Source organism: Lipophrys pholis, assembly GCF_963383615.2.
Source record: "Lipophrys pholis genome assembly, chromosome: 6".
NCBI lineage: Eukaryota > Metazoa > Chordata > Actinopteri > Blenniiformes > Blenniidae > Lipophrys > Lipophrys pholis.
Window position 1 is genome coordinate 2,033,280 of NC_137629.1, and position 24,192 is coordinate 2,057,471.

Sequence of the window (24,192 nt, forward strand, 5' to 3'; positions counted from 1 at the left end):
GAAGAGCACGATCCGGTGATCACTTATCCATTGAAGTTGAGTGTGAATAACTGCAGAGGTCATAGCTTCTGATTTGCTTCGTTTTCACCCTCATCAAATCATCCACTTGACCTCTTGCGGCCCGTATGGAATAAGAATGCACAGATTATACCCTTATTAACCTTCCCTTTTCATTTCCACACAGTAATGAGGCCCATCTTAAATTTGGGAGAAGAAGGGCACTAATATGTGAACTCTGCTCTCAGTTCTGGCAGATACAGCTGAGTTATAGGATGGAGCGATGGATTCGTGGAAGAGTCAAGGCCTGGATGTTCTCGTATTATGAAATATATCAAAGGTTTTAGAATGAAAGTGAACTCCTTCAAAACATTGAAACATATGAAAAACATTCCACTTTATATTACATAAAAGAAGACATATTAATAACTTTTGACAATTAATCTTTGAATAGAATCCTCTAGTACGATCACAAAGGTTGACCTTATGACCTCAAGAACACAGTGGGAACCAATAACTTTAAATATGCAGTAGTCCCATAAAAGGTTTGTACATATCAGGCACATGATGAAGTAAAATCTTTCCTTTAGTCTGTGAGGTTGGAGCAAATCTGCCAGGAGTCTTGATATTGTGTGCAGTTACTCCTGCAAGCTGATCGACAGACACGCAAAATAACACACTTTTGTTCTAATGCATTTGCCAACTTCCTTATGAAAGACCAGCGGTTGTATTAGAATGCGTAAATACCTGTGAATATATTAACATTAATTTCCTGAAATGCTCTGATATGTTTGATGGACCTAATGTCTCTCCAGCAGATCATTTCCCTTGTAATTACAGTCTATTTGCAAAACCTACATTTGAATTTTCCTGTTTACGTGTGATTTCACTCATGGTGTTCATCTTAAGCCCCTTTTACACAACAACTGAAAACACATGGTTTTTTCTTTTCGTTGCAGAAAAGTTTGCACGCCAACATTTTCAAAGTTATGTCCGTTTCCACGGAAATAGCAGAAACGTAGAAAACAATGTAGTTTTAATGTGTGACCACTAGTGGGCACTGTGTTGGTTGTTTTTGAGATGGAATCCAAGTGTTTTCAAAAAGTTTTCAGTGGCTCCGAGCACCGTTATCGTCTAAACGGACCCCAAAACGCAACTAAAGTTTTACATTTCACTTGAAAATCACGTAAAAAGGAGCCTTGGTTCAGCGGTGGCCAACCCGCGGTACTTTGTCAGTCAGTTTGCTTCTCTTGGATCCGTTAACTTAAACTATCAGAGTGCAGCTCCGACAGCTATTAATAGTTTTCGTGCGAAACTCAGAGTTGGGATTTTCTTTACCTAATCGCATCATTCAGGGCACAGCGCCATTGTCACGCTCTCGTCACATAGTTTAACAGAAAACCTGCCAAAACAAGACAATAACGAGAAGAACAACACGTCAGCTCCGCCACACGGAGCAGGACCGTGAAGAAGTTAATTGGTGGATTAGAACCAGACACAGTCACACCTGCTGAGAGCAGCTCGGTTAAGTTCCTGCATCAATCCGCTTTAATGAAACGTCATCAACACACAAACCACGCCTCTTTCCCATCGCTGTGACGGAGGCAATATGCTACCCGCTCATTTTGTCTTTGCAGCAGCAGAAACAACATTGTTCTCCATGAGCAGCGGATTTGTGTGATGACAGTCCAGGGACCGTCTGCAAATTACTAAGGGCTGTAACAGTGAAGACATCCACCCATCCATTTTCTCCCACTAATCCGTTTCCGGGCCACGGGGGTGGCAGTCTGAGCACCGTCACCCAGGTCACATCGCACCCATTAAGAACCTTCCAGTGGGGGGTGAGCCCATGGGAAGAACAGTGAAGACAAAAACCACAGAAATACCTGATAACAGGACTGGTATTCACTGCAGTGTCAACAAAATCACTGCAACTTCACGTGATCACTCTACAACACTTAGTCTGATAGTGAGATATGGTTTGTAGTATCTGTCGTCGCAATTTGCAGACGGTCCCTGCACATTAGCGATGGAATTATTCCTGTTAATGCTGTAAATCCACACCTTGCTGACTGTTTAATCTTTGTAATTCTATATGGAGATCTATCATACATTATATATGTATTTCCACTTTATGTTATTTGGTGTATGTGTGAGAGGAGATTGCTTGTAAGGCCAGAAGTGTTGGATGTGGCTCTTTGCAGTTCCACCGTCATTCTTGTGGCTCCTGGTCTCTGACTGGATGGCCTTCCCTGCCTTAGTTGAATCTCAGTGAATCTCAAGGAGAGCTGCAGGGATCTCTAACCCTGGTGTTTTGATCCAGGCGATCAACCCTGCGTTAGGAGGTAAAACATAAAGGAAACAAGTTGAGAAAACAAACCATGAAGACACCAGCATAGAAAACCAATCAGAAACACAGTAAGACATAATCTGAATTTGATTTGATAGTTTTCTTCTTCCTTTTGTCTCCCACTTGTAGCTGAGCGCTGCACAGACTGGAGCTTCTCTGAGATCACACACAGAAAACATCAGACACTCACTTTAATTTAGTTTTTTGTCTGAAAAATGTATTTGCTTTTTGTATTTATAGAGTTTAAAACTGAACAATTCAAAATATTCAACACAATTGAGGGATAAAGATTTGCACCTTGGGGTTTTTTAAAGTTCACATGGAGCCGAGATTTAAATGAAATGACTTGATAAGCTTTGTGTGGAAGGGATTGATTTCTCAGGCAGTGTTCAGGGAACTTCCTCCAGCTTCTTATACTGTAATGAGCGTTAGCATCAGGCTTACATCAAGTATTTCATTTAAATGCTGATTGCTCAAGTTGCTTTGCTGAGAAAACGCAGGAGCAAATTTATGAGCTCCTTGTATCTGATGATGAATCCGTATCGGTTCTCTGATTTGCCTTAACTAGTCATCGGCTCTCAGGAGGGTCTCATTAAACAAGATGCTCTCACCTGATCAACTGCAGCAATCGTCATTAATCTGACACTAGACTTCTCATGGCAGTCGTGTGGGGGAATGTCAGCGTCGTCCCCAGAGCTTCCAGAAGCTTCCCAGTCAACAACAGAAGTTCCTCCTGTGAGCCGGTTGACACCAGCTCATATAAGAGTTATTAGTGGAGAAAAACTCCCACGTCCCACGACGAAGGGTTGATCTGACACGCGTCAACCTCCAGCTCTCGTCATTATTTCCTCTTTGGCTGCGCTCCACCTTTCATGTAGTCGACTCCTTTGATCGGAGGCTTTGATGGCGGATTGTAAATACAGCAGCATCGTGTTTTGTGTTGCTGTCAGGATTAGCTCCTGACACCCGGGCGATGGATCTGTTAGTGACTTTCTTTGTGTCGACGACGCGGCTGCTTTTCTTTCAGCTTGAGATGTTGCTCGTCTGTCGCTGGGTGTGCCGCTCCTCTTAGGAAAGTAATCCTCACCGTTTGTTACTGTGAGGCAGACGAGCTCACATTTGGGCTGTTCAATATAAACAGGAGCTTATTGCTTCATTATGTTGGCGCTTCAGGTGGATTGTAGCATGCAAAGGTACTAATTGGTATTGAAGTATTGAATCATGTCATCCAGTGTGAGGAATAATATCTTCAGTCTGTTTAATCATGGTTTTATTTTTCAGCACCACTGAGGTGTTTATTAATTATCTGTTGGTGAACATCTTCATAACGTTCAAACCACATTCATGCTTTGCTCTCATCTTTTGTAACACTGACTGTCACAAGTCTTAACAAATATCCTTGTTTTTTTCTGCCTCTTCACAGACGACAGCTGCAGACTGAGCGACTACCGTCGACTGAAAACCAAGATTCTGGATTTGCATGACAAGCGGTACCTGGGCTCGACGCTCCACCGGGACAACATGGCCGCCAAGAAGCAACTGGTCGACGTGATGTTCAAACGCTTCGATGCAGACAACAATGGTCAGATCGGCGCCAGCGAGCTTTCACAGGTAAGATGAGGCCATCAAAATCCAGTATTTTAAAGAAAAGTGTGTATTTCATTCATGCTTGTGTATTTCTTCTGGAGCGAACTGGAGCCAACACTTTTAAAAAAACTGTATTCAACAAACAGCTGCTAAAAGGACTTTTTTAAAGACACCCACAGGTCTCATTTACAACTTTTCATGCTGGGCCACTCGTGGGTGCTGTTTGTTTTAGTACTGAAAGCACACACACACACACACACACACACACACACACACACACACACACACACACACACACACACACACACACACACACACACACACACACACACACACACACATACACACACAGCAGAGAACAATGAGCTCTAAACATTAACAACAGGAGAGTCCACCAAGTTGGATTATTATTACGGTAACTGTCAAAATCAAACTACCAATTTGGATCGTTATTCCGGTAACTGTCAAAATAAAACTACCGAGTTGGATTGTTTTTACCGTGACTGTCAAAATAGAACCAAAATATTTGGACCAACTTAATTGAATTGCTTCATTAACATCTAAATCAATCAGTTCTTCAAATTTTCAATAATTCATTAACTTTAGTTAAAGGAACTTGATTTATTTAGATGATTAGGTGTGTGTGTGTGTGTGTGTGTGTGTGTGTGTGTGTGTGTGTGTGTGTGTGTGTGTGTGTGTGTGTGTGTGTGTGTGTGTGTGTGTGTGTGTGTTTTTCAGTGCTTTATTTCATGGTCATGCACGATAGCACGTTTGCAGAAAGTGTTGTTTTCGCCCGTTTCCACGGCGACAGAGTTGGAGCGTTTTCAAAACGTTACACTTTCCATGGCTCGGAGCTCCGTTGTCGTATAAACGGACCAACAAAGCCCAACTACAGTTTTAGCGTTTTCACATGAAGCCGTTGTCGTCGAAACGCAGCGTTGACTTCAAATGAGAAAAAGCTTGTGTGAGTTCAGGTATTTAAGGAAGGATTTCATGTTGGGCAGAATGGCGTGCGTTTCGCTGTGCTCACCTTTCCCTGCGTGGCGCCGGACTTTAAAAGCGACCCGGGTCAAAGGAAACTTGTGCTCCTGGGAGGCCGCAGCCTTTGACCAGCAGCGCCAAAGGAAACGTCGGAACAAAGAGGGTTTTTTATTTTGAACCTGCTGTGAAGAAGGAAGAAGTCTGTGCATCACAAATAAAGTCTCACAGTACCTGAGGTCTGATTTAATACAGGACCTATTTGAATAATGGAAAGGGTAAGCAACCCGCAGTGATTTTCAGAGGCGTGGAATCACTTTCTTTTCTTATCCCGCTGATCCCGAGGTTTTCCCATCTGTGCAGGGGTCACCTTGGTTGCTGCCCTTTCCCTCAGTGGACGAGAACTCATTTCATTCATTTGAATATATTTCAGTTTTTTAACTTCAAGGAATCAAAATATCACCTCAAAAAAAAAGTTATATTTTTGCCATGTTTTCATACAATTTGCATATTTTTACATGTTTTTACATTAAGCGATGCCCGGTGCCAGCGGGAGAGAAATCAATGCTTAGTAAGTGAAATTCATAGTCAACAAAGCGTGTTGTTCTGTGTTTTCCCTTGAATAATGCCGTCAGTGTGCCTGAAGTGTGGATTTGAATGCTCCCTTTTAAGCTCCAGAATATTACTTTGGATGAGTTTTCATAGCTCTTGGTGATGCCATTCATTGGTCTGCAGGCCGAGGCGTATTCGTCCACCTCTCCCTCAGTGTTCGAACGACACCAGCTCGTAATAATTAACGTCCAGATGGAGAGGCTCTTTCCCTCAAGGGCTGCTCTTCCCCTCTTCATCCGTTTCACATGTTAATCTGCGAGATTTCATGCACAGGACTCATTTTCAGATGGCAGGGTGGAAGGAGAATGGGGCGTTTCTGCAAAAGTTAGATAAAGAAATGAAACTATCAGTGGCTTGCAGGTAGAGCCACATGCATGCTGCACATTTTAGTTCCTCACTTTGTACACATACAGTAACTAACTGAAAGCTTAAAACTGCTTCGCCTGGTCAATGTGACATGAAGCAATGTTGCTGAAAAGAGAATGAAGGAGGTCTGTTATGCTGACATGACTGGATTCCTTGCAACCAGCTGCTGTGGCTGTGCTGGATTACCTGGGTTGTCCTCTAGTCTGAGTTTGTTCTCCCACACTGAAGTGATTTGCAGACTGTTTAACTGAAAAGTACTATGTGAGTGAATTATTGTCTCATTTACCTCGATTGCAGCCGAGAAACAATAAGAAAAGTTAACGATGGGATCAGAATTATGAGAGCAAATTAACTTCTGATTAATCACTTAATAAAGACAGAAAGAAGTTCTGGGATAACAGCGTCACAACATAAAGCTGCCTAATTGTAATTATGGATTATATTTTTTAATGAGTTTTTATATTGATGCATCAGGTTTCTCATCAGAATGCAATTTCAGTCGAAGCTTTGTTCTCTCTGTAAATTCTAAATGTCACAAACATGAAATAAAACTTCAGATGCAATTCTTCTCTGTATGTATGTAGTTTCCTCTTTGGTTTGTTTGGAGATTTGTCTGATCTCACGCCGCCTCGCTCGAGGAGCAGAAGTGTGCACATGAAGCGCCGGTTGTTTCTGCCCTTTCAGTTTTGTGTGCTCTTTCAAAATGGCAAATCAGAGCTTCTTTTCTCTCCTTTCATTGTTCAAAATTGTCATTTGAAGAAATATCGGCTTAGTGGAAAAAAAAAGAGAAGATTGAACCCTGTGTGCCGTTGCAAACAAGCAACATGAAGTCAAATCTTAATTATTTGTTTGATTTTTTAAATTTAACTCATTTGAACCATTTATTTATTTATTTATTTATTTATTTATTTATTTATTTATTTATTTATTTATTTATTTATTTAATATTTTTATTGTATTTGTTTTGCACATGAAGTTTGTCTCATAGATTTTTCAAACTACAAGTAAATTTTAAAGTACTGCCGGCAGAAATAATAACAGCAATAATAATTTCAAGGGTATGACTTCTGAAAAGTTTTTTGAAACCTCTGCAGGAGTCTATTGTTAGTTTTGTTGCTGAATCTAGAAAAAGCCTCGTATTGATTTTTATAAAAAATTTCTATGTGAAAAGGTGATTGTGGGTCATGTTCAGTATGTCAGTGACAGAATAGAACAAATACCACACGAGTCTTGAACAAATTTGTGCTTTAATGACAAGTACAAATACAATAAATTTAAAATACAAGCGGAGATACCTTCTGCAGTGTGACCTTCAACTTCCTCCCACCAAAATGTGAGTAGTGTTTTGACAGTGAACTTGGCTCGTCGCTATCATACAGCATAGTACAATACTATTGTGTTTGCCGGAAGAAAAAAAAAGAACTAAAACTTGAATTAAGAGGAAAATAACATGTATGAGGAGGTAATATACTGAAAATACAGTGAAAAATGGATCTCAGGTAGAGGGACCCGGGTTTGAATCCTGGCAGGAAACACCTCAAAACAACCAGCTCTGACTTCCTGTGGTCAGAAAGCAGCTAAAGACACAAATGAAGAAAAGAAAATCTTGAAGAGTTTTAATCTTTTGATCAAAAGTAACATCAGAGTAATGATCTGGATCAGTCCTTCCTGTTCCATGCTCGTCCCTCCAACACCTGATTGTGACGAACTACTTGCCTACGAACTACTACCTTTCTGTGGCGTGTGATGAGGCCATGAGCAGCTTCAGCTGGAGACACATGAAACATGGAGGACGGCGACCCTCCATGACCTGGACTCAACGCCGGCCATCCAGATAAATGCAGGAGATGGATCACCATGAGTTTAGGTGGTGTCGGTGGAGGAAACACAGTGATGAATGGCTGCTGGTGAAACTGGAGAGACTCCCTGACGGAAGAGGAGGAGGAGGAGAAGGAGGAGGAGGAGGAAAGCTGAACATCACAGCTGGAGGAAGGTTTTAGAAAGACATGAAGAACAGGAGCACTGATTGGCTGAAGGGAAACATCTGCAGAGACATGATCGCTTTAAAGTCGTGACGTTAAATTTATAATATCGGGTAAATACAGTTGTTGTTTAAGCAAAATTGTTCTCTAAAAAGTGACAATGTTAAATTTATTATGTTGTGGATGTCTGTTTACTTGACAACGGTGCCAGGAGACACTGGAAACACACCAACTACGTTGTCATGGAAACCGAGAAAAATGCTCCTGCTCAGTAGAGCCAATCAGAACAAAGTTTCCTCTGTGGCGTCACGAGTCCCAGTCCATAATCTCCTGGGACTTGGTGGTTTTATTTTGACAGTCACTGTAATAACAACCAAACTTGGTAGTTTTATTTTGACAGTCATTGTAATAACAATCCAACTTGGTAGTTTTATTTTGACAGTCACCGTAATAACAATCCAAGTTTGTACTTTTATTTTGACAGTTACCGTAATAACAATCCAACTTTGTACTTTTATTTTGACAGTTACCGTAATAACAATCCAACTTTGTACTTTTATTTTGACAGTCACTGTAATAACAACCCAACTTGGTGGTTTTATTTTGACAGTCATTGTAATAACAATCCAGCTTATTAGTTTTATTTTGACAGTCACCGTAATAACGACCCTCCTTGGTGGACTGTCCACTAGAACATCTTTGTTCTCCTTCTTTATGTTTAGAGCTCATTGTTCTCTGCTGCATGTGTGTGTGGTTTTATCACAAATACCCAAACATTAGATGTTTTCACTCGACATGTCATGTACGCGGGGAATCACACTGAAGCAGATTATTAAAAAACAAGGCACAAATCTGATGTTTGAAAAAAAAACATATTGTAAAATGAAACAGTATAGGAACTCATGGCAGAAGTATTGTTACAGAAACACCAAACATTCACTTTAACATGTGACATATTTCCACAACACAAAGAAAATAACTTAAAAGAGAAAAAAAAAGTAAAAGACCGAAAACCCCAGCAGTGGAACAATGAAAAGAAGAAGTTAAAGTTCCTCTCCCAGAATCCACACGGCAACATTTGAACATTTAGGATCCAGTTCTAGTCGCTGACGTCCGTCTCTAATACGTTACCAAAACCTTTCTGGACATTCCTCATCACACTCATTCAAACACGTATTTCCAGCATTTATATTTTGTGAATGATACCCGGTTTGTTGACATTCTAACGTCACAAAAACTCCTGAAGATTCCTGAAGCAAGATCCTGTTTGTCCACTGGATCTCTCCACATCTGGATTCTCTCTGGGAAAACCTTCAGCCATCAGTTTCACTACATTCAGACTTTTCTCGAGGCTTCAAGTCTCTTTCTTTGAGAAAGTCTGGAGGTTTTTCTCCCTGAATCCGTCAAATGTTGATGTTCTGGCTGGAGCTGCCGCCACGCCATCTTTGGTATCCCAGAATCCCTTGGGGCAGGTTTCCCAAGATGGCGTCAGTCAGGAAACATCAACAGTTTGATGGATCCAGATTCTGGTTTGTTTGTAAACAAATTGCTTTGGTGTGACGGATTTAGGAAACTGCAGTTTGGAAATGAGTGTCGATGTTCTTGTTTTGTTTTATTCTCTGTGAGATCTTTGATGGAAAGTATAATTTAAAGCCTTTTTCTGGTAAAGTAACTTTAATCAATAGATTCATTTTCTTGACCTTCCAGCTGCTGGAACGGGCACATTTTTCTTTTGTGAGCATCAATCAGACAACAACAGATGAGAAAAAGTGAACGTAACCGACAAACAAAGTGGCCGTCGCCTGTATGAGCCAATATGCTGATGAAAATATCCTTTTAAAGTGAACGTCAACTGCATTCCTGCTGCATACAGGAACATTTCTCTATTTTCTATCCATTACCAAGTTGTTTTTATTTTTTTAAAATGAAGAAATACTTTCTGGGATTAAGATATAAAACTGCTGTTGTGTTGAGTGATGTGACATTAACGTGTCTGAGTTTTCCAGAAAACAAACTTTGCAAGTGAAAAGTCCCACATTCCATTTCTGAGTGAAGAAGCCTGAACTCTGACCTTCCCAGTCAATCACGTTCATCTATGTTGTGGTTGTGTTCAGCGATAATGATGCTCTGCTAATGGAAGCCTGCAGAAGTCACCTTGCTCACAGAGCTCCATATTTTACTTTGAATTATATACAATATGTTTACATGCAATCGTTTTGTCTAATATCTCTATTACCAGCACATGTTCTGTGTGTAATCAGTCGAATTAAGCCGTAAGTTTTCAGCGTAATGGATGAGTGTGAGGACGGCGTTCTGTCTGGCTAATCAGCCAATGTTCCGTTGGCTTTATAAATTAACTTTCGATTTGAAACAGGCAGAAGCTGCAATCTCCATAAACATTACATCTGGTTATCTCATCAGCGATGTGTCTCAGATCATTTAGCTTACAGGTCTGCTGAAAGCCGCTCAGTGGGTCCAGGATCCAGGTCTGCTTTGTTTCGTTTGATTTCAATTGTGTTTCTAGACAGAAATTAAAATGCTGTGAGGAGGAAGTAATGTCAGAAACAGAGTTTAAACATGGAATTTAACATATTTCCTGAAATTCCAGACACAGAAGGACAATATAAGCCATTGGTCTCTGTTTTGTCAGCCTTTGCCTGGTTTAGGAACATTTAGGAACAATGAATAAATCCATCCATCTGCCACCTATTCAGCTTTATCCTGGGGTCCTTCGGAGTGTATAGAAATGCAGACACAGAGACCCCCCCCCCCCCCCCCCCCCCACCGCCCATTCACAGTCATCAGTTACAGTCACAGGTAGAACATGCAAACTCCAAACAGAAAAGGCCCTGATCACTACAACCAGGGCTTTTTCTCTTGTGACACAACATCCCAGTACTCCACTCTACAGCCCCATGGCTGATAATATTTCTTTATTCCAACAGTTTCGAATCCTGAGTACCAGTAATATAGCGCCACAATAACCCTTAAATATAAACCTTAAAGGTTTTTCTTTGTTGTGGCGTAGTGTACACGTGTTTAAAATGTCTATTTTCACAAAATCAAATGGATGGATGGATGGATGGATGAGTACTTTGTTCGTCCCCGTGGGGGAATTCACAGGTTCAGCAGGACATGACAGAATGGCATTAAAGGAAATGGGAGATTAAGAAGGAAATAAGAATAACCAAGAATTACAAAGAGAAAATATACAATAGGGCTGAGTGTGACTACTGCCCTTGAGTGTGGTTGTGTTGGACATGGTGCTGGACAGTGGATGCGGTGGTTGCAGTGGTTGTCCATGATTGGCAGCAGCCTGTCCAGCTCCCGTCGCTCAGACACAGACGTCAGAAAGTGTTTCAAATAATCAATGTTCTCTTTGAAGTTTTTACAATTTGCTTGTTAGTTTGGCCGGTTGGAGGCTCTTGCGGGCCGGTTTTGACCCACAGGCCACACGTTTGGTTCTTCGTTTGCTGTGTTTCATGAATCAAACATCCCAGGATATGAAGAACTCCCGTCGTTCTGTGCTACACTGAGGATGTGTCCCTGCAGGTGACTCTTAAATTTCGGTCAAGTCGTCTGGGAGCGGTTGGTGCACTGATCCGCAGAACGATGTTTGATGTATAAAAGTGTCCCTGGTGATCAGCAGCCTGACAGCTGATCTGGTGTGATGGATGTTTTACTGCCCGAGCCATGCAGAGGCTGTTCAACAGCATCATGTCGGAGCAGCATGATTAAACAAACCACAGCGTTTGAGGCGACTTCGCCTTCCAGTGCGACAACACTTCATGGGAGAAACACCAGAAAACCAACGCTGGGGAAAACAAAAGTTACAGAGCACACGGAAGGTTGTGTTTTATATGTTCTCAGCCAAAGCAGAAAAAAAGACAGCTTATGGATTTGTAGGAGGGATTGTAGATGCTCTATTGTCAAATATTACACAACAGCAATTGTGTAACATACTCAGCAGTGCCGGATACCGTGCCGAATCCTCTTGTGAGGTAATTGCGAGTGGATTTTCCCTGCTTGGATTACTGACAAACTGTATACCAAAATCAAAACAGCAGCAGGAGGCTTCTCTTTGTTCACACTGAAATAGAAATACATCAGTGGGATCACGCTTTCAGTTAAGGACCAGACGCGACTAAACATCCAAACCTTCTCGATTCAGCACCACAGAGATGAGTCGGTTTGACCAATCAGTGTTTGGTACGAGACATACTACCTGTCATACAGCTGGTCGCCACTAGTTGGAGCTACAGAGCCGATAGACACTGGAGAGATGTCCTCTCAGAAAAACCAGTGAATCTTGTTCGTACATTCATTCAGAAGAGAATGAAAGTACAGCCTTAAAAGTTCTGCTTCAACCTCAACCCTGCTTTAAATGCCCCAGGAAGGTAAGATAATTGGTCGAATACGAACAGCCGGTGCTAAACTTTGACTGTTCTCTGAAGTTTTTCCTCCTTTGGCTGCCGACTATAGACTAACGGAGAAAGGTTCATGTCCCTGTCACATCCTGCGTCTGTTATTCTTTGTTATTCTTAACCTGATTGGAAGGAAACCAAGAGGAGCTCCTCCGGGGGTCTCAGTCCACTAAACCACAGTGTCGAGTTCCTGCTTCGACAAAGTAACTGTAACTAAACTAAACTAGGTAACTAAACTCGATTTGTCTCGGAACGTAAAAAGTCACATTGGAGGAAAACCAGCTGTGTCTGCATCACTCTGATTAAATTATTCATTACATTGTTATATAATGTATTTTAGTATTCTGCATGAATTCTATAAATCCAGGTGATGAATTTTAATGGTTATTACTGATGTTAATATTTATGTTACTAATTTTAGTGTAGGTTATATTTATAATGTGTATTGTAATGTTGTGTTGTTTGTATAATGTATTGCACAATATTTTAGTATACAATATGAATTGTATGAAAGCAGATGATAGATTTTAATGGTTATTGTTAATGGTATTAATTTTTACTGCAGGTTGTATTTGTATTATAATGTTGTGTTCTTGCAGATGGAAACGAGCCGCAGCTAAATGTGGTATAAAGCATCTTTTTCTTTAAGATGAATGTTTTCTGTCCATGGTCCCTGAAAAATAAACAAATAAATAAACCTAAAAAAATGCTTTAATTGAGCTTAATACCCAAAGAAGGGAAACACACACACACACACACACACACACACACACACACACACACACACACACACACACACACACACACACACACACACACACACACACACACACACACACACACACATACACACAGTAGAACTGTAACCACAATAATTCCACGTCCTTTGAGCTGACATGATTTTGTTTAAAAAAATAGATTTTTATGGCTAAACTAGTTTAAAATGAATCGTCTGGATCTCGATCCAGGTCCAAAGGTTTGTTCATTTAAAAAAAAGATGATTGAAAAAAAAACATTTTAAAACTGAATGTTCAAGGCTTGATGTATAATTTTGAAAAATTAAAAACACTGTATTCAAACTAAAAATAAGTGGATGACAAGTTTTTTTCACTTTACATATAATTTTGGCTCAGCTCTGGAATTCTTTGGATAAAATCCTTTATTTTCATTTTTCACTCTTATTTTTTCAGTTGCAGGTTTAATGTTTTCAGATCATGTTTTTTCACATTCAAATCCTGTTTTCAAGTTCCACTTTTTTCTTTCATGTTCAAAACTTTTTTTCACTTTCAGATGTATTTTATCTCATCCCTACACTGTAAAATCTAATATGTTGACTTTAATTAAAAAAAATAAGCAAACTCATTGCCTTATAAAAACTAATTCATGTTAACCTAGATCAGTTAAATTAAATGAAATAACTTCTTGTGAGTTTGCAGTATTCAAGCAAATTAAAGAATTTAGATTATGGTGACTTGTTCATTTTGAGTTTGCAGTACTCAAAGTAACTGAAAGTTTATCTTTAGTTTTAGTCATTCATCTTAATGAAGTCAACATAATAACTCATAGGTTTTATATAGTGCTTTGCTTGACAATGCATTATTCATTCACTCTATGGTGGTAAAATATGTATGGAGCCACAGTTGCCCTGGGGTAGACTGACAGAAGCCAATCTGCGCCATCAACCCCTCCGACCACCACCACTCACTGTATTCACCCTCTGACCACCACCAACCACTCACTCATGAGAAAGGAGGGACTATTTGGATGTACTTCAAACACAAATAGGCAGTTCGGGTTCAGCATCTTGCCCAAAGACACTTTGACTTGGGGTCAGGCAGAGATGGGAGCTGGGACTTGAACCTGCAACCTTCCAACTGGGAGACGAATGCTCTACCAACCGGGCCATGACCGTAGACATGTGCAGACACGGTGTGGGATAAAAGTATCTGAGAATGTCTGAAAAAATGTGCAATGGACTCTGGGAAAAAAAATCATTTATCCTAAGTTAATGTAACTGGGATACATCAAGTGAAGCATGTTTTCCAACCCTAAATTACTACCTAATTATTTAAAAGTAGTGTTCTCAACAGGTTGGTAAAAACTGAGTTTGGTTAAATTATCTTTTTTCATTAATTTGTGTGTTAGCATTTACAGTGTACTTGCTGCACACCTGAAAACGTCTTCCTGAATGTTACTCAGCCTTACGATACTTAGGATGATTTCCACTGTACCTGTGCTATTTATATTTATATCTGCATTTCTTCACTGCAAGCCAGCAGGTTGGCCCGACAGGACACCATTGTACTCAGGAATACTGCGCTGCATTCGCAGTCTTATGTGGAAATGGGAAACATTCTTTCCTTAAGTATAGATGTTAAAATTAACAATCTGTAATATTTAACTTTTTTAAGAATTGTCCAAACTAGCCTGTAAAAGTGATCTGTCTCCTCAGCATAACTTTAGTTACAGCTGTCGGGTGAATACAGTGTATAGAGTATTGAATCACATACTGTATATCAAAGTACCCGCTGTTCCTGAAGGCAACACAATCTGCAAAGCTGTCACTCACAATCCCACACCCCTCTCAGTGAAAGCCACGCCCCTCTCATTGGAAGCCACGCCCCTCTATTTGGAAGCCACGCCCGTCGCATTGGAAGCCACGCCCCTCTCATTGGAAGCCACGGTCGACGGCCAAAAGTTTTGAACCTGAAAAAATACGATCTGAACGTGAAAAAAAAAAAAGTGAAACTTGAAAACAGGATTTGAATGTGAAAAAAATAAGATCACAATCTGAAAACATTAAACCTGCAAATTAAAAAATAACATTACATTTAAAAAAAAAATATTTAAGAGTGAAAAATTTAAATAAAGGATTTTAATTCCAGAGCTGAATCAAAATTATAGGTAAGGTGAAAAAACTTGTCATACACTTAGTTTTATATTGAATAGTGTTTTTAATTTTGGAAAATTGAAGATCAAACCTTGAACATTCAGTTTCAAAATATTTTTTTTCAATCACATTTTTTTTTTCAAATGAACAAACCCTTTGACCTGGATCGAGCTCCATGGAATCGTTGTCGCAGAAAAACTAAATGAAGTTTGAAGCGTTGCTTCGTTCAATGTGTGATGTCACAGCTACGATTGATAACATTACCAGAAATGCACTTTTGAATTAAAGCAATAACTAAAACATATTCAGTGTCAGTGTGTGAAAACAAACCAGCACTGACTTAAATATGAGGCACAGTGAGCTCTGTGGTGAGTAATAAAGGCACTTTGGTTAAACTTTAGTTTCAAGCTCGGTGTCACAGTATTGTTTTGTCAGTACAAACCAAACGTGAGCGACCAAGAAGGAATGACTCCATCTTGAGAATTTATAACGACTATAACAGAGTAAAAACTATGTAAATGTGAAGTAATGTGCAGATTTGATTCCTCATCTCCCCCGGTCCACATGTCGAATCCACTTTCTGTTTCTCTTTGTGCATAAAATTTTCTTTCAATTTTTATTTCCCTGTTAGGGATTGAAACTGTATTTTTCTTTTTTTTCACAGGATCCATTTTCTTGTGAGTCGTGAAGATATTTGTGAAGATAATTGTACAGAAGCTTTTCAGAAACCGTCGGCTCTCTTTAACCAAACACTCATCTGTTCTCGTTGAAGGTCATCAAACAGGAAGGAATGTCCAAAGACTTCTCCGACTGCACGCTGTTCGACCTTCTGAAGTACAACGACGTAAACGACGATGAGCACCTGACCAGAGAGGAGTTCTACACGGCCTTTGGTGAGTTTTCATGTGGGGTCAGAGGTCATTGGTCTGTGTGGGCGGAGGCCTTGAACTCATCGCACTGGGACGTTAGTCCCTATTGGATCAGGAGATTTCCTGCAGCCTTTTTCATGAGGCGCGTGAACTTGGATTGCATGTGACGCTATTACATGACGATACTCCGTATTAGCTCCTGATGTGTTTTATTATTCGCTGACATCATTCGAGCTTATTGATTTCCACGTTATTTTTCGAGTAGTGAACTCATTTGGACGATAAATATGATCAACCTGAAACAGAAGAAGCCATTTAAACTATTTCCACTCACGACATTACAATTCTCTGAGATTTTGAACTGTTTAGTCGTTAATAAAGAAGATCAGGTAAAGATTTCTGAGGAATCAGGTCACAGCTAGTGAGCAACTGGTCCGACAGAATGACAACAGGAGCTCTGCAGACTCACCAACACATGTGAACAGGTTTCCTCTTCTGTTTCCTCCCGGTGCTTCACTGGCGGCTCCTCGCCGCCTGACATTTCCCGTCAGCTCGATATCCTCTGACAGAAGATCCTCTGACATTTGGCTGGCTTGACATATTTAGCAGTGGGAGAGAATTCATAATCAAGCGTCATCTCATCAGCCCTTTTGTATTTAAAGCAATTACTCAGAGCGAGAGAGAAAAACAAAACAAAACAAAAAAAATATCACTAGAGCAAAATGCAGAGTAGAAGAGTTTCATCCTGTCGACTGTTCTCCACATCATACGTGACTGTGTGGGAGCAAAGCCCTTCTGGCGAGTCACTGAAAACGAAGGCACAGCAGCCGGTCTGAGAAGAGATTCCCTTTAAGAGTCGAGTTGCTCAAACTTCTTCCTCTGCGGGCGTCAGATCTTCAAGTTTCAAGCTTAACTGCTTACAAAGAATAAAAGAAATCCAGGCACCGTTTACACGACAACGAATACGAGTGTATCCGCAAAACCTTCTTTACTTTTGGGGGGTCTGATCCACTGTATCCGTGAAGTTTGTATCCCGGCTCCCAAGATGGAAAGATTCTTTCACGGTCGCGATTCCCCCCAGCAGAGACTGATGGAGGGAGACTCTCCACCCTCAGTTCCCATTTAAAACAGTTCCTTCTATGCATGCGTCTGTAAACAAACATGGCCGACCCGTAGTGGCTTGACTCGCGGTCCGTATTCTGGCTTTATCGTCCATATCGATAGTTTTATAGTCGACATTCTCCCTGATAGCATCCGATTCGTCATCAGTCCACTAGAATGTTGAGTTCTGTTGATTTCGTTCACGTTTGTAGCGTATTGTTCTCTGCACACATGTCTGTTTGGCTTCATTACAAAAACAAGCAACAGCGCCCTCCTGAGGCCCGACAGACTAACTACGTCGTTGTCAGTGTGTCCGCTGCTGCAGTGTAAACACAACACATTTCTTTAACGGATAAGATGTTGTCACATGACATGTTGTCAAAAATGTGCTCTAAGACCCCGTTTACTGCAACGATTTCTCACAAAGTGAAAACGCTAAACTTTTGTCGTGTTTTGGGTGTTTGGGTGTCACATGACACGATGGTCGGAGTCACTGAAAAAACAACTTTTTGACAACAGCTTCCAAAGTGGAACTTTTAGAAAATGCTCTGTCATTGTGAAAACGCTGCTACTGCACATGTGTACCAATGGTTGTTTTGCACATGCTCAGTAGAGACAATCGGAACAGTGTTTCCCCCAAAATGTCATGACTCCTAGTCCATATTCTCCTGGGACTCTTGGGGTTTTAGTTTTATTTTGACAGTCACTGTAAGAGTTCCATTGTTAATTTTTAGAACGTATTGTTCTCTGCTGCATGTGTGTGTGGTTTCATTACGAAAAAAAACAGCACCAACTAGTGGTGTGGCGTGCTAACTACATCCTTTTTCTGTGTTTCTGCCATCTAAAGAGACATTGTTTTCAAAACACTGCCCTGTAAATGTGAAACTTTTCTGAAACAAAGGTGTGTTTTCACTTGAAGCGTTGCCGTGGCAACAGGGCATTGACGAGGTGAGATCTCCCCCTCTGTGACTGACTTTCATCAGACTTGCGTCTTGTTTATTGTCCTAATTTGCCACTTAATTAATTTTTTATTCAGCAACTGGCAGTTATTGTTCGACAATATGAGTTAATCATCACCTGAGCCATTTCATTCAACCTTTTGTTGGGGATTGCATGTCGATTCATGTTAACATTGTTGCAGGCAATCAGACATTAATGTGCTCGATAGAAGTGGTGTATCTCCATCAAAAACTCTGATTGACTGGAGTGCTTGGAGCCATTTCACCTCCGTGCACCTATTGCTGAAGTTCTTTGAGTGTTTTCCATACTTGGAGGTCACTGTAGTTCTCAGCTTGTGTCTTTTTCTCTTTATTCATCGTTAAACCTCCTTCGCTCTGCTAAACGCTGGGTCCTCAATGTGCCTTCAAGGCAGCTGATAATAAGGCCACCTTCTCCAGAGACCAACAACTGCATCCCAGCTCACCTGATTTCAGCAGAATTTATTCACGTGTCTAAAGGGGAAATGAAGAGTCGTTATGCAAAGGAGCAAATTCATCAAAAACTCTGTGAGGTGATATCACCTGCAGTAAGATCAAAGTAAAAAAAGTGGAGACTGTAAATCGACTCACGGAAACATTTATTAGAGAGCGCTAGAAAGCTGCAAGCAGACTGGAGTGTCTGGTCCTCGTTGATTCAGCAGTGCTGGCAGCACTTTCCTATTATGAGGAGCCATTTAGATCAGTGTTTATCTCTTTATTTCCTCCCATAGAGGTTCAAAAAGAAGACGACTTGAGCAGCCACTATATATTACAGAGATTTAGCACAAATAGGCTCACCAACCTGGAATTAAAACATCTATCCATCAATCTGCTCCATCTTTTATTCCAGGTTTCTTTAAATTAGGTTTCAAGGAGCTGGACAGAAAGCAGAATACACCCGGACGCTCCGCCACAGGATGACACACAGAAACAATCACATACAAACTTACAACTGCTGAAAGTTTTAAAAAGTTTGGATTTAAAGAGGAAACTAGAGTTCATAGAGGAAATGTGCAGAGCGAAGATGCAAACTGCCCCACAGACTCAAACTGAGGTCAAGACATGTTTACTTATAGGTCAGTTCATACAGCAGAACTGATTCACTTTCATCACACATAAACTGAAATATTCCAAACATTTTTCTGTGTTATTCTTAATCATTTTGGTGTTTAAGTCAGGAATAGTTAATCGGACGTGTTCTCTAATTTCTGTACTTACATATTTCAATTACTGTAACAAAGATTCTAAGTGATTTTATACGATGGTATTTTTACATGCGGTCGCACATTGTTGTAGTGTTAAACATTTAGAAAACCACGACGAGAAGATTCTGTCATGATTCCGGGAGGCAGACCCAAGATGCAGAACACATGATACAACGTTCAACAGATTTGATGGAAAAAACTAAAGTTTATTGAAAAGGGGGATCCTTCAGCTCCCAGTCAACCACCACGGAGAAGCTTCTCCACAGCGCAGGATGGGAGAGGTTGACGAGGACCGGGAGTCCGCAGGGAAACAGGAAACGCTGCAAAATCAGGGAGCGGGGAAAGCCGAAGATTAATGAAAATCCAAGGGTACAAAAACCAGTATTGATTAGTCTTGGCTCAATGCTACGACTTGCAAGCTCCGGGATACAGTTACATTTATTCTATGACAATAATGTGTATTTGATGTGAGTGTTTGCCCGGCGATTGACCCGATCAGCACCCAGACGTCAAGCTGGATAAAGATGGATCAATTGATGCATCTTTATTTTGGTTCGGTTCAGTTCAGTTCAATTAAATCTTGCTGGATGGCTGGCTGGCTGGCTGGCTGGCTGGATGGATGGATGGATGGATGGATGAATTACCTGTTTCCCCTTCACCCCAGATTAATGGATATATGTTTATGTTCATATTAGTCTTGAATCTCAAAATAAATGAGAAACACTTCAGTGGTAATGTGATTTTATGTGTCCAGATGAAACCCGCTCCTCCATCAGTTGGTTGCTGCGCTGTACAACACGTTGCCTCCAGTATCTTCTGCAGGACTGGCATCGTGAGGAAATGATGATTGGATTTCATTATGTGTTTGGACTGATTGAAAAACACCAGTCAGTCAGATTTAAGGATCATGCCGAATCTGTTTTATTACCATTGGTGTTCTTCATATTCAGGTAAAAAAAATGGCTATATAATGTACTGCAGGGTGAACCAGCTCCATCTTTATTTCTACTCAAGTGGCTGATGTACAGCTGCTGATAAAGTCAACACCCTAAATAATAAATTGAGTCACAGCGATGTAGTTTCATGACATGTTAGATGTAGATGTGGCCCTGCCATGGCCTCACACACACACACGCACACACACACGCACACACAGACACACTGCGGTCACAGTGCCCGAGGCAAAGCTGCATTACGAAGTTATAGTTTAGCAGTTTATTGCTGACATAATCTGTGAGTGGCAGCCATAAAAAACTATGCAAATACCTTAAGCACAGTCATAAACCCAGCACCATCAAAAATTAAATTTGTGTGTGTCCAGAGTTATGGTGCCACTCGGAAACCAGCAGCAGTAAATGCAGAATGACTCTGGTTGAAAGCAGCACCTGTCTGACTGCTCTGCTAATAAGAGGCGCTCACACACCTTTCTGGAATATTCAAAGCAAGTCAGCATTGTTTGTCAGGACAGACGATAAGACTTTAACGCCATGCATTATTCATTCCTCCTTTGCATAGACTGGAAGGGGTTGAGAATCAATTTGCCTCAGCGAGCTGTAAGGAAACTCTCACAAGTGAGGCCTTTTAATTAGATGATGTTAGAGATATGAGTGATGTCTGCCACGCTGCTGATAGTGAGCACTATGTCATCGTTGAATAATTTGGTGAATGATGTTTCGATGCATCATGGGTAAACAGATAAAGAGTCATCTATCACCGAGTGTCATTAACTTTTGGTAGGCGGGTGACAGAAAACATCGACGCACCGGCTGTCGGACTTTAAAAGCAGCTGCAAGCAAAATCAAGATGGATGAAAGAAGAGTTGTGTTTTTGTTGAAGAAAGTAGGAGAAGAAAACTAAAGTGCTGCAGTACAATAATGAGTACAGTGACGTCTTATAGGTGATCTGTTCCAAACAGTTTCCAGAAAGTGTTTTCAGTCCGAGATGAGAATCAAAGGCCAGTTCTTGTTGAGAATCATTTTCCAATTTTGCAAACGATTCCCTTATGGGTTCCAGTGGACATCTCCTTGACGTGCGTGCGACATCGCTCACCAGCAGGAAACATGGCGGCCAAGGGGCACAAACGCTAGAAAGTTTGGTTCCATTTCAGGTGAGAGGACGACAACAGGGCAACTGGCAATACTTGCAAAGGAAGGAAATACTACCAATGTGCAGTATTAAAGGTGCCATATCCTCCAGCAGTTCACTTCCTCCTCCTGGTCTGGTCGGTCCAGAAACCTTCAGTATTCAAAGTTTCTAGCTCCTCCTTGATTTTCCCCCATTTGAATATTGGATCATAGGAGCTGCATTCAGAATCTGCTGTGTCTATGTGAGCTGGACTGGCTCCGCCCACACATGCCCATCTTGGGAAGAGGAGGAAGTACTTCCTCCTGTATAGGGTTTGATTTCTAATTGGCTGGTTGGAGCAACACACTTTTTAAAAACTGAAACAAGCCAGGGAGAGAGAGGACAGACTGTCTTCACTTCTGGGACGTCAGTCCAGGTATGGGGACGATTAGTACTGCTGGAGAACCTTTAGAAAGAGAATTTAACATAAAATGAGCCCTTTAATCATACTAATAAGGCTGTGGGCCTCTTAAAAACTCACTGTTGGTTTTGTAGGGTCCTGTTAGTTCTAGACTAAGCAATGTTGATGCTAATCGACGTGTTTGTTCTTCTTTATTTCAAACGAGAATCGATAAAGAATCGAATCATTAAGCGGAATTGAAAAAGGAATCAGAATTCATCATTACCCAAAACACACTGAGAAGTTTTGTGTTTTCACTCCAAATGGTTGCTGTGTAAAGGTGACCTTAGTCAGCATGGCAGTGATATAATCATCACATATCAACTGGTCGAGGGTAATCTGTTGCCTTCTATCTGCTCATCTGCATCCATTAATGCAGCATCCAATCATTCTTAATATGTCACAGTCCAATATATTTATTTTATATCTAACAATTAAAAATGTCCCTCGGTATTTATTCAACCTGTATAGGTGCTTCTCCCTTAATCTCTCCTAAACCTCATTTGGATCTGACTCGATAAAATAGAGCAAAACTTATAAACAGGCCAGATGAGTATTAATTACAGTCTGAAAGCTGTTGCACATTTAAGGGAAAGAACAGAAGGCAGAACATTTGTAGAAAAGGCACGTAAGACAAAGTGATGCCTCTACAGGTGCGCCCGTAAACATATTTTTCGTGTTTACATGTGTTTTCTCTGGAGCTGCCAAACAAGAGATAGGATCCGGAGGGAAGTCGGTCATCTGCTGCAGGCCAGTCAACACCTGCCGTCTCTGCCAAATAAAAGTCCGGCTTGTATTTTGAAACCAATAATGTCTAAACTTGCAATATTCAAAAAGGCAGTCGAGTGTATTTCATCTCAAAAATCACATCTTGATCCAGAGCGTGTCGGAAGAAGTGTCGAGAAGGTTGCAGCTTGGTCGGGTGACATTCAGATGGAGAGTTTTAAAAACGGTATCGGTGTGAGTTTTAATCACCGGCTACTTTTCCTGAGCGCCACGCACTTTTAATGTTATTATTCTGGGTACAATTCATCTTCCGTGTGTCTCAAAGTGCAGCCAAACAGACAACAGTGGAAATGAACTTGCAGTGTTTGGAGATGTTTGTGCGTCTGGAGGCTCCCGAGGCGAGATTATTGGCTTCACTCGCCTCCCAAGCTAAACTTTATACACATTTGAATCGGCCTGGTGAAAATACTTAGGAACACCAGCTTTACGTTGTGCAAAAACAAATAAACTAATTAATTATTTAAAAAAACTTTATTCCAGCTGGACTCTGTGTCTGCTAATTACAGTCTGTGAACTGTGCTGGATGGTCTCTAAATATTTAAAACTTTTGATAAACTCGGTCGCTGTATAAACAGCGGAAACACTGCCACTGCTTATGCGCACTACGGTAAATAACTGTTCTGCACTTGCTCAGTAAATGGACAATAACAACGTTATTACTCTGGTCACGTTTTCACGTTCCCACGTATTTAAAGAAAACTTGCATTTACACATAAATCAGCTACGAGTTCCACAAGCAATGGTTTCTGATAACTCCGCCCACATTGGAGAGTTAGAAAAACTGTGTGTCTCCGTTTGCATTTAAAGGGGGGGGGGGGTTGTGATGTCATGTTTATCCTGGATTTTGATTGACTATTGTGGCTTCATGTGTCTCGTTACACTGCCCCCTACAGGTTTGGCTGTTCATAGTAGCTCTCAACCTGTGTATATGTAGGTCTGTGTAAATGAAGATTTTTTGGGGGTAAATTTAGAGGGGAAATAGCTGTTTTTGTACAAACCAGAGTACGTGTAAACATGGCCCCAGTCCACAATATTCAGAACAATGTCCGCGTAGCAGCCGTCTCTATGTAAGATAAGATAAGATCAGACTTTATAAATCCTACATGGGGTAAACAGAAATTTCAAAACGTTGCATTTTAAATGCAAAACTTTTCTGAAACGAAAACCATGAAACGTTGTAAAAACGGGGCCTGGGAGTCGTCTGCTGGCAGTGAGGATAATACTGGGTGTTTTATTGGAGGAGCAGGTGGAACCGGAGCAGGAGAGATGATAAATGGAGCCAAACCAGCGAGGCAGGAGATCAGTGTGAGGAACAGTCTGAGGAAATATAAAACTGTATCTAACTGGAATATATCTGAGCAGTTGTCCTTTTTATCCTTTCTAGATCTAAAAACCTATTTAATTCCATCCATTCTTAGACTGAGAACACTGTCTGATTCTCAGTTCTGCCTCGGTCGGGTACTTTGCTATCAGAAGTGTTTTGTGCTTGGCTAAGGGACGTGTCTCACCTTTCTTGGGTGCCAAGTTATTGATCTGCACCCCGA

The 24,192-nt window shown here is 40.8% G+C and overlaps 1 protein-coding gene across 1 annotated transcript in view; it reads left to right on the plus strand.

The window, feature by feature from the left end:
* fstl5 (follistatin-like 5) overlaps nucleotides 1–24,192 on the plus strand; it is a 228,696-nt gene that overhangs the window by 107,097 nt on the left and 97,407 nt on the right. The window contains exons 5-6 of the mRNA XM_080465684.1: nucleotides 3,771–3,958; nucleotides 15,959–16,079. Of these exons, the coding sequence (XP_080321810.1) occupies nucleotides 3,771–3,958; nucleotides 15,959–16,079 (309 nt within the window). The remainder of the gene's footprint in view (nucleotides 1–3,770; nucleotides 3,959–15,958; nucleotides 16,080–24,192) is intronic.